Here is an 11957-nt window from a genome sequence, read left to right as displayed (position 1 = left end):
CGTTAAAGATCTTGGTCATTCTACCATAAGTGCAGATGGCTGATACCACCTAAACACGCAAACATCAAAAAGCCGTGAGGGAGTAAAACTCGAATCGTATAAACCAATTCATGTCCAATATAGGCAATTAAGACCTGACGGACAATAAGCCCCTTAAAATTTACTTTTACATAGGTTCCCAAGAGCATACAAAAACAGCAGCCAGTTCCAAGTTCCAAGGCAATAATAATAAGTTATGTGAACTATTTGATTGTGATAGCCAAAAATTAATGTGTGTTGGTATTTATAGATATGGTTCCCGTCTGAATATTGTAAACATTTTTGAGAGGGAATTGTTATATAGGAAAGTTGTTTAAAATACATTTAGAAATAGTATTGTTAATGATAAAGGTATATTTAAAGTAGACACATTAATATAAAAAGCAGGAAAACAAAAGAAAAAAAATCAACGAAGAAGGATGCTCCCCGACAACAACAACAACAACAAAACAAAACAAAAGAAAGAGGCACAAAAGAAAGGGTTGAAGCAGCAAGCATGCAACTGAGATCAAAACAAGTCGCGTAAGGCGAAATTACTACATTTAGTCAAGCTGTGGAACTCACAGAATGAAACTGAACGCACTGCATTTTTTCACAATGACCGTAGTCCACCGCTCGTGCAAAAGGCAGTGAAATTAACGAGGCTGTTTACTGCGGTAGTGGTTGCGCTGTGCTGCATATATCACGCTTAGTTTTGACTAAATGTTTTAACATAGAGGGGGAATCGAGACGAGGGTCGTGGTGTATGTGTGTGTGTGTGTGTGTGTCTGTCTGTCTGTGCGTGTGTGTGTGTGTAGAGCGATTCAGAGAAAACTACTGGACAAACTCTGAAAATTAAAAACATAAAAATTATGATTAAAACTAAATTTCCGAAATCGATTTAAAAACATTTTTATCTTATTCCTTGTCGGTTCCTGATTCCAAAAACATATAGATATGATATGTTTAGATTAAAAACACGCTCAGAAAGTTAAAACGAAGAGAGGTACAGAAAAGCGTGCTATGCAGCACAGCGCAACCACTACCGCGCTAAACAAGGCTCGTCAATTTCACTGCCTTCTACGGACTACGGTCATTGGGAAAAAATGCAGTGCGTTCAGTTTCATTCTGTGAGTTCCACAGCTTGACTAAATCAGGGACCTATATTTAGATCTATGACTAAATGTAGTAATTTCGCCTTACGCGACTTGTTTAACTTTGTTTATCTCACCACAGTCACTTTGTTGTTTAGATTCATAACTAATACATTTTTTAATCAGTTTATTACCACTGATAAATATAATGTTGTCTATGTCAGTGTCTTGAGATCACGGTCAGGATGATTTGTTCAGGGGAAGGAAACGAGTAAACCAATTTTCTCTGCACATTTTAAGAGTGTCTTCCCTTCCTTTAAACTTTTCGATTGGTTGCGATTTCGCGGACAGATCAATATGGCGCTGCCCATGAACTTGTCCATGGATCAAATCATGTGAACCCAGCTTCTACACAATGACAGAGTCATGGAGGAACCAGAGTTGTGTGCCTATAAAGGACGATTGTTGTACGTATCGCAGCGTGAAAAATCACTTGAGTTGGAAAGCTTCAGGCACTTCAAACAGTCGGGATTTTGTAACGAAGTGGGTTCTCCCACAACTCGGACATCGAAAGTAAACTGGCATGTTCAGGATGTGAAGGAGTGTGTTGACGACAGGACTGGGATTGAACATCTATTTATACTTGCTTCTTGTAAAGCTTCTGTGGAAACTGGAACTCGGTTTATTATTCTTCGTGCAAATTGGAGAGGTGGGTGTATTGTTAGCCACTCGGAGGCTCAGGGTACCCATGATCGTCCAGCTCCTGATTTGATGCCAGTGCAGGAGTTTACGTGTATTGAAGAAATAGACACGTTGATGACTTGTTTTTGTGTACTTACCTACGGACCAAGGGTGCTTCTTGTTTGCCACAACAAACTTGTACTCTTCCATGAAGATGTAAAGGGGAGGCAAGCTTCACATAAACAGGAGTTTGTTATCTGTAAAAGTGAAAGTAAAAAGACATTGACAACAGGGCAAAGTCCTGCTACTGCTTGTCAAAACGACAAGCTCATTAATTCCAGGGTTCTTTCTGTGATATCAGAGCAAGACTGGAGCATATGTATAATTCATAGTTCTAGTAAAAGCTGGCAAGCGATATCTTCCATAGCCCTTGAGAAAAAGCCAAATGATGATAAATTTGAAAGAAATGTTCTCAACACTCGTCATTTCATGCCTCAGGAGTATGCTCCAAAAGTTTCAACGGTCACAATTCAATCGTGTCACAGAACGGTGTTGTCAGACCAGTCGTGTTTTTACCAGAACATATGTCTGGTGGGTCTGAATGATGGGTATGTGATGACTTTTGCCAATGGCATCATGCAGACGTGTGTAGATGTGTGGTCACAGATTGACGTTGCTCACCCAGCCTGTGGAATCATAGAGGTGGTGCTATTCAGTGATATCTTAGTTTGTCACACAGACGATAAACACTGTTTTGCTGTTGGCAGAACTGACGGCAAGGTAAGCGTCTTTTATCTTACTTTTTTCTTCTTTTTACATTTAGTCAAGTTTTGACTAAATGTTTTAACATAGAGGGGGGAATCGAGACGAGGGTCGTGGTGTATGTGTGTCTGTGTGTCTGTGCGTGTGTGTGTGTAGAGCGATTCAGACTAAACTACTGGACCGATCTTTATGAAATTTTACATGAGAGTTCCTGGGTATGATATCCCCAGACGTTTTCTTCATTTTTTCGATAAATGTCTTTGATGACGTCATATCCGGCTTTTTGTAAAAGTTGAGGCGGCACTGTCACAGTCACACCCTCATTTTTCAATCAAATTGATTGAATTTTTGGCCAAGCAATCTTCGACGAAGGCCGGACTTCGGTATTGCATTTCAGCATGGAGGCTTAAAAATTAATTAATGACTTTGGTCATTAAAAATCTGAAAATTGTAAATAAAATTATTTATTTATCAAACGATCCAAAATTACTTTTATTTTATTCTTCATCATGTTCTGATTCCAAAAACATGTAAATATATTATATTCGGATTAAAAACAAGCTCTGAAAATTAAAAATATAAAAATTATGATTAAAATTAAATTTCCGAAATCGTTTTAAAAACAATTTCATCTTATTCCTTGTCGGTTCCTGATTCCAAAAACATATAGATATGATATGTTTGGATTAGGCCAAAAAAAAAATAGGTCTGTTTACGGTAACATAGGCCCAAAAAATAGGGTCGGTAGGTCGGGATGTTTTTTTTTTTTTCTTTTTTTTTTTCTCCAATAAAACATATTTTTACGTTATTTTGCGAAAAAAAACCAATTTTTTTTTTTTTTGTTTTTTTTCCCCAAATGCCAAAAAAAAGTCTAGGGTCGCGCGAAAAAAATAGGGTCGGTCGGGTTACCGTAAACAGACTATTTTTTTTTTTTGGCCTTAAAAACACGCTCAGAAAGTTAAAACGAAGAGAGGTACAGTAAAGCGTGCTATGCAGCACACCGCTACCGCGCTAAACAGGCTCATCACTTTCACTGCCTTTTGCACTACCGGCGGACTACGGTCATTGTGAAAAAATGTAGTGCGTTCAATTCAATTCTGTGAGTTCCACAGCTTGACTAAATGTAATAATTTCGCCTTACGCGACTTGTTTCTTCTTTTTTTTGTATGGTCGCCATGCAAGCACATCATTGTGGGGCGTTTAATCAATTAACATGCAATTAGTAAGGTAAGTTTTAGTATACATAATATTGAACAGGTGGTACACTGTCAAATATATGTTAAATAATATTTATAGTTTTAGGTGTTACACTTACAAGCAAGACAGACCCGTATGAATAACTGTATGCACACTCAAAATAAGAAAGGTAAGTTGTTGGAACGTTTGTTATTGACAAGACAATACGTTACAATTATATAAAACGTATTATAATCAGTTATAGTGATTGTAACGTATTATTTGTCAATAACATTAACAAGACAGTGTTCCACCAACCTACCTTTCTTGTTTTTTATTCTGAATTTTGGAACTTACAGTCTCTTTTTTTTTTTGGATTTGTATGCACACCACTGCAAATGGCTATGCAATCATTTAATTTTAAAAGTATGTGTATGTAAATTGTACTCAAACTAAAAATAGAAAATTTAAAAAATAACAAAACTTCATCATGATTGCAGAAATATAATTAGAAAATTACACTGTTCCAGATGAACTTTGTAGGTTAAAATTCTTGTAAGTTGTAACATTATTTATTAGTAAATGTATGCATTCAAAGTTGATTCAATAAAATGCTTCTGATGATTTTCATTTCCAGGTAGTTCATCACTGGGACAGCGTTCTCAAACCTTTGGTTGGAGATTTCCTTCAGTGTGGGGGGAGACAACTGCTGTTGCTGTTTGATGGCTGGTTACCACGGCAACCAGAGGCTGGTTACCTGCTGACAGATCTGCAAGGCTTTGTGGAAGATGGGAGGGAAAGCAGTGAAGAGGATCATCTATCTCAGAAAAACCTGCAGGAGGACAGATCAGGAAATCTACAGCATGTCGTCAGTGCCCTCCAGGAACAAAATCTCGTGAGGCCAAGAAAAAAATTCTATGTTTAAAGTTGATAACCTGTGATAAAAAAAAATCAATTATCAGTGTATAACTATAAACTTACACACAGATTGTTGCCAATACATTTTATCGATCACAAAACCTATAGCTGTGGGAATGGGATGCAAGTGGAGAACATTTGTTTCACTAAGAACATTGTTTTGTGTAAGCGATTATTGGTCTTTTAGCTGTATCATATTTTTATGTTTTTTAATATAATCATAAGTTTAAATGTATTCCCTCTACATATACTAAACTTTTTTTCTTCCAGACACTGGTGCGAAGAGTAGCGGAGGAGGAACAGAGACTAGAAGCCAAGCAACAGTTTGTGTCGGAGACCTGGAAACGTCTTCAGGATCTCAGTCTTAGTGGACTGAACACAGTGCCAGACCTCACAGCACCAGAGGTACGTGAAAGATTGGTTATACAGTGGAACCTCCCTTTAAAGAATGCCCAAAAAACATTGGATATATATCATGTCTTAAAACAGGTGGAGTCATAAACTGGGAGGTAAATTTACAGAGAGCATGAATAGAAACTTCCGAAAAAGCAAAAGGTAGGAAGTTTTACAGGGGTGGGGGAGGAGAACCCAGTGTATTCAAGATTTCTGGGGTGGGTTTTGTTCTTCTTTATCGCCAAGTTTGTAATGTATCATCAGTTGTCAGCTTACTAGTCACATGAAAAGCTCAGCAAAGTGCAGTTGAACACAAGCACAATACAATAATACTTTCTGAACTCAATGAGCGAAAGCAAAACAATGGTGACTGCGCATGAGAGCGAGAAATAAATTAAAAAGACTGAACCCACGTGTTTAACGAAGACAATACAAATCTCAATGAGAGAAAATCATCACATGTGACACGAAGAACTGACGACTGCAGCTGTAGCTCTGTGACTGCCTGTCAAGTGTAAAGCTTAGCAAAGTTCTGTTGAACACATGCACAATACAACAATACTTTCTTCAATCAATGAGAAAAAAACATCCCATGTGACATGAAGAACTGACGACAGCTGTAGCTCTGTGAGTGTGACTGCCTGTCATGTGTAAAGCTAAGCAAAGTACAGTTGAACACATGTACAATACAATAATACTTTCTTAAATCAATGAAAGAAAACCATCACATGTGACATGAAGAACTGACGACAGCTGTAGCTCTGTGAGTGTGACTGCCTGTCATGTGTAAAGCTTAGCAAAGTACAGTTGAACACATACGTACAATACAATAATACTTTCTTAAATCAATGAGAAAAAAACATCCCATGTGACATGAAGAACTGACGACAGCTGTAGCTCTGTGACTGTCTGTCATACGTGTAAAGCTTAGCAAAGTACAGTTGAACACATGTACAATACAATTAATACTTTCTTAAATCAATGAAAGAAAACCATCCCATGTGACATGAAGAACTGACGACAGCTGTACCTCTGTGACTGCCTGTCATGTGTAAAGCTAGAAGCAAAGTACAGTTGAACACATGTACAATACAATAATACTTTCTTAAATCAATGAAAGAAAACCATCACATGTGACATGAAGAACTGACGACAGCTGTAGCTCTGTGAGTGTGACTGCCTGTCATGTGTAAAGCTAAGCAAAGTACAGTTGAACACATGTACAATACAATAATACTTTCTTAAATCAATGAAAGAAAACCATCACATGTGACATGAAGAACTGACGACAGCTGTAGCTCTGTGACTGCCTGTCATGTGTAAAGCTAAGCAAAGTACAGTTGAACACATGTACAATACAATAATACTTTCTTAAAAGTTAAATCAATGAAAGAAAACCATCACATGTGACATGAAGAACTGACGACAGCTGTAGCTCTGTGACTGTCTGTCAGGTCCCCCTGGTGTCGGTCCTGGGAGAAAACACGCCCACGAGAAGTCACCAACGTGGGACACAACTGCAGACAGCTGAGAGTTGCCTTGACGTCAGTGTGCAGACCTTGTGGCATCGTGTCGTCGACAGTGTGTGTGTCGTGGGTGTCAAGCTTGTCAACACCTCCAGTAGGTAAGTACAGTCAAACCTATCCATGAGGACCACCCAAGGGGACAGACCGAACATGGTTTTTCAGTGCTATTAGGATTTGATCCCAATTCTTATTGTGGAAATATCTAGATTTTATTTGGAGTTTTATGCTTCTTTGCCAACAGCGGTTCACGTATGCAGTACACCTGGTAAAAGGAGTATTTTATGTGAAGTGGACAAGATGGGAACACGGTATAATGTAGAGTGTGGGTGTGTGTGTGTGTGTTGTGTGGGTGTAAGTGACTGTGTGTATCACTGTATGCAGTTCTGTTAGCACTGTTTGGTTGTTGGGTTTGAATGTACTCTGTATTGAATGAACTCAGTCAAACCAAGATATATTCCTGTGTAATGCACGTGGTTGAAATAAGATCTTATGTCTTATTGTCATTATAGACACTATTGTGACAAAGACAGGTGGTTGCAATGGAAAGATGATTTATACAGGGGGAGATAATAAAAAAAACTCATCCAGAATTGTTTGTGGTGGTCATATGGGACAGTGTGTTGTTATCAAGAGGTGGCCGCCATGACAGCTAGGTTTGACTGACACATAGAAGTTTGTGTTTAGGCCTAAAAAAAAAAATAGGTGTGGTTACGGTAACCCGACCTACCCTATTTTTAGGGGCCGACCCTATAACTTTTTATTACATTTGTCAAAAAAAAAGAGAGAAAAAAAAGAAAACGCGTGCAGAAAACGCAATGAAAGCGAAAGCGCTCGAGTCGCACACTTATTTCCCTGTCAAGTAGGTTTAATTTGTACACATTAAAAAAAAAGTTAAACAAAAAAAAAGTGATTGCCTACCTTCCTACCCTATTTTTTGGGGCTATGTTACCGTAACCACACCTATTTTTTTATTTTTTTGCCTTATATGTATGCACCTATACATTGTAAAGTGAGCGAGTGTGTGTTAGGGAGAGAAAAAGAGATGTATTTTTATTCCCGTTGGTTTTTGAGTCACTTGAGAAAAAGTGACTCTATGTAATCGGTCAGTGTTAGTCTGTCCGGCCGGCCGTCCGTAGACACCACCTTAACGTTGGACTTTTCTCGGAAACTATCAAAGCGATCGGGCTCATATTTTGTTTAGTCGTGACCTCCAATGACCTCTACACTTTAACGATGGTTTCGTTGACCTTTGACCTTTTTCAAGGTCACAGGTCAGCGTCAAAGGAAAAATTAGACATTTTATATCTTTGACAAAGTTCATCGGATGTGATTGAAACTTTGTAGGATTATTCTTTACATCAAAGTATTTACATCTGTAGCCTTTTACGAACGTTATCAGAAAAACAAGGGAGATAACTAGCCTTTTCTGTTCGGCAACACACAACTTAACGTTGGGCTTTTCTCGGAAACTATAAAAGTGACCGGGCTCAAATTTTATGTGAACGTGACTCATTGTGTTGTGAATAGCAATTTCTTCCTGTCCTCATATAATATTCAGAACTGCGAAAGTGACTCGATCGAGCGTTTGCTCTTCTTGTTTTTCTTCCCTTTAGCTGTTCCGTTTGACAGCTTAGGGCAGCCATGTATACATTTATTTGCTGGGTTGTGAGAATGAGAGTGTAACACTAACACCCAGATTTTGTAATCTAATCTCAGGTGCGTAAAATTTTGAACAGGTTGTAGTGTCCCATTGCATGTCTGTATTTTTATAAGGGGAATAGAGAAAATGGGTTCAGCAACATCATCGCCCTTTGTTGTCTAATCGAATGTTAGATCTTTCCTAAACAGAAGAAACATTGCCTCGCTTGTGTCTTCCCTGCAAGCGGCTGAACATGTTGTCAGATAAGGTTTTTTTTTTTTAATGTTTGTCTGTGCACCTAAGAGACAGCTGGGTCGATATATCCTTGAACGTAACGTTTTGTTTTATCAATAATTAAACATTCCAACAACATACCTTTCTTGTTTTTTGATTTTTTAAACAGAGAACTGAGGAACTGCGTGGCCATACTGACATCAACCTCAACAACTGTGCATTCTCAGCACCAGCTTTCAGCACACACCAAAGTATGGCAGTGCTTGGAAACCAGCACTGCAGCATCGACCACCACAGAGTTTCCTTCAGCGGGCTCAAACCTACCAAAGCGACAGAAACTGGAACATCAACTTCATGCACGACAGGCGGATGTCATCCAACCCTCAGAATCAGTGGCCGTGACGTGTGTCTTCCCTGTTTCGGACCTGGGATTGTGCAGGGAGAGAGAGTTCTTGGTTCATCTGCAATTTGTGGTGAAGACTATCGCAGATTCTGTAAGTGGTGAGAAAATGCCTGCCAGATCTTTTGGTGCGTCATGTAGAAGCCAGTGTGATGGGGCATCATCCAGCAAAGATAGGACTAGAGCGAGCGAGACTGATGGTGTGGAAGGACGTGTGATGGACGAGCGAGGAGATGGAGGACTAAAGCAAGGGGTGAGAGAAGAAAGAACAAAGTTGGCATTCTGTGGAACATTCGTTGTGAGAGCGTCGGAAGCCTTACAGCAGAACAGTCACCTGACCAGCCTGAGCGTTGGAGATTCTGGAAACGACCCTAGCAATCTTACAGGTATGAGACACATGTATGAGGTACATTTGTATAGGTTATTAACAGAAAATCTTAAACAAGTCGCGTAAGGCGAAAATACAACATTTAGTCAAGTAGCTGTCGAACTCACAGAATGAAACTGAACGCAATGCAACGCAGCAAGACCGTATACTCGTAGCATCGTCAGTCCACCGCTCGTGGCAAAGGCAGTGAAATTGACAAGAAGAGCGGGGTAGTAGTTGCGCTGAGAAGGATAGCACGCTTTTCTGTACCTCTCTTCGTTTTAACTTTCTGAGCGTGTTTTCAATCCAAACATATCATATCTATATGTTTTTGGAATCAGGAACCGACAAGGAATAAGATGAACGTGTTTTTAAATTGATTTCGAAAATTTAATTTTGATCATAATTTTTATATTTTTAATTTTCAGAGCTTGTTTTTAATCCAAATATAACATATTTATATGTTTTTGGAATCAGAAAATGATGGAGAATAAGCTGAACGTAAATTTGGATCGTTTTATAAAATAAATAATTTTTTTACAATTTTCAGATTTTTAATGACCAAAGTCATTAATTAATTTTTAAGCCACCAAGCTGAAATGCAATACCGAAGTCCGGGCTTCGTCGGAGATTACTTGACCAACATTTCAACCAATTTGGTTGAAAAATGAGAGCGTGACAGTGCCGCCTCAACTTTCACGAAAAGCCGGATATGATGTCATCAAAGACATTTATTAAAAAAATGAAAAAAACGTCTGAGGATATCATACCCAGGAACTCTCATGTCAAATTTCATAAAGATCGGTCCAGTAGTTTAGTGTGAATCGCTCTACACACACACACAGACAGACAGACAGACACACACACATACACCACGACCCTCGTCTCGATTCCCCCCTCTATGTTAAAACATTTAGTCAAAACTTGACTAAATGTAAAAAACAAGGCCTTGAAAATAACAGGGAGAAAGTCTTACATTGAGGGTCTTTAAAGGGGGGTTCCACTGTATTGACTGATGTGGTCATCCTGCAATCCATGTCAGAGTTCGGCGGGTTATAGAAACACAAAAATACCCAGCATGCATCCCCCATAAGCAGCATAGGCTGCCTAAATGGCGGTGTAAAAACGGTCATACGTGTTCAAGCCGTGGGATGTTAAGCCCATGAACAAAGTAGAAGAAGAAGACTGATGTGGTGCGATTTTTTTCTACAAAATTTTAGTTTTCGTTATTTTATTTTTTTTGTGTTCCGCTTCAGATGCCAAATTGGAAGAAGACCTGTTGCTGTTGTCAGCCATCCAACACCCCTGGGCCTGTCAGGTCAGCTTCGTGCTTCATGAGGCGACAGAGCTGACCAGAAGTTTGCAGAGCGCTGGCTTCATCTTCACAAGGTGCCTTGGCCAGTACGTCGCGTCTTCCTCAGCTCCAGAGTGTCTTCGTTCAGTGCGGGTGCAGTCGCAAGGATTTCTACCGTTGCCCCAGCGAGCAGCAAGAATTTTGGTTTTTGTCAGGTGTGTATGCCATTTGAATTCTCAAACAGGTGTTTTGAATGCATTGAATTTGTAAATTCCAAAAAGTAGGCGTACAGACGGGGAGGCAAAACAGACCGACAGACAGATGTGAAAATGGAGAAGGGCCACGAATCATGTACAGAAAATGAGTTTGTGTTCTCCAACACAAGCACACACACACACACACACACACAAACACATGCACACGTACACAAGCATGCACACACACACACAGAGGCACATACACGCGCACACAACACCACACACACACACCTAGGTGTACCAGACAAGTGCGAAAGTTCACAACAGTTATACACTTTGATGTCAGTTGCTTATGTCTGTTGTTTTGAACTGAAAAAGCTCACCTTTTCTGAAAACGGCATTACTCCACTCATACTCCCTCTATATATATAACATGTGCTTATACTCGAACAGGGATTCAAACCAACTCCTCCTGGTGATTCGACACCTGTACTCCAATCTCCCCGATGACGCATCCATCACCTTGGTAACGGAGCAACGCGACACAGAACTCCAGGATCTGATGCAGCTGATGTCCGCAGAGCTGCGTGAAAAAAAGAAACGGGCGAAAGACATCATGTATGCTCAGAAAGCAGCTCAGAAAACAAAAGCAGACACGGCGCATCAAGAAAACACTGACGCCTCTGGTGAAACGAGCACAAAAGACAGATTGGGGTCAAAACCCGAGCGAGTCAAGCTTGAGGCTGAAGAGTTTGCTGAACGACAGAGACTGTACCGTGAGAGCCAGGGAAGTCGTGTGAAGAGTGAACATGTGGGCAAATATCTGGCTGTGATCGAAGACAGTGAAACATTGACTGACGTTGCCATGGCTAAGCTCAACTTGTGATATCAGGGATGGTGTGTTATAACTTCATTTGGGTGTTTTTCTTTCCGCTTGAAAACTTGTGAGTCTTGTGTGTATGTGGGGGGGGGGGGGGGTGAGATATAAAAGCTTTGTTGCAAGTTAGACACATTTTTAACCATTATATCTTATAACTCTTGTATAAAAATGTCTTACTTTCTGCTATCACAGCTCAGCATATTTTAAAGGTTGCTGTGATCCTGATCTTTCAGTGTATACCATATGCCAAAACTGAAAGAGTCACTTGCCATGTAAAGTGACAGAAACTGACGGTTAACCATCGGTCACGTGTGCAGTGAGGCTTTTCTGGATTCAAAACTTGTGCTGAGGATGTGTGTGTGTTGGTGTGCATGTCAG

The 11957-nt window shown here is 39.7% G+C and overlaps 1 protein-coding gene across 1 annotated transcript; it reads left to right on the top strand.

Moving 5' to 3' along the window:
• Nucleotides 1-4343: 4343 nt before the first annotated feature.
• LOC138976248 (uncharacterized) lies at nt 4344-11671 on the top strand. The gene is made up of 6 exons (XM_070349085.1): nt 4344-4626; nt 4920-5054; nt 6497-6666; nt 8611-9227; nt 10465-10717; nt 11153-11671. The coding sequence occupies exons 4-6, from the start codon at nt 8951-8953 to the stop codon at nt 11583-11585; spliced, it is 963 nt and encodes a 320-aa protein (XP_070205186.1). The 5' UTR covers nt 4344-4626; nt 4920-5054; nt 6497-6666; nt 8611-8950; the 3' UTR covers nt 11586-11671.
• The last annotated feature ends 286 nt before the right edge of the window (nt 11672-11957 follow it).

This window comes from Littorina saxatilis, linkage group LG9, assembly GCF_037325665.1.
Source record: "Littorina saxatilis isolate snail1 linkage group LG9, US_GU_Lsax_2.0, whole genome shotgun sequence".
Lineage (NCBI taxonomy): Eukaryota > Metazoa > Mollusca > Gastropoda > Littorinimorpha > Littorinidae > Littorina > Littorina saxatilis.
The sequence above is the reverse complement of the archived record's forward strand: the minus strand, read 5'-3'. Positions and strand labels throughout refer to the sequence as shown.

Coding starts and splice junctions, on each gene's coding strand:
- LOC138976248 (XM_070349085.1), top strand. CDS start 8,951: ATGCCTGCCAGATCTTTTGGTGCGTCATGTAGAAGCCAGTGTGATGGG. Junction 9,228..10,464: donor CGACCCTAGCAATCTTACAG/GTATGAGACACA, acceptor GTTCCGCTTCAG/ATGCCAAATTGGAAGAAGAC. Junction 10,718..11,152: donor AGAATTTTGGTTTTTGTCAG/GTGTGTATGCCA, acceptor ATACTCGAACAG/GGATTCAAACCAACTCCTCC.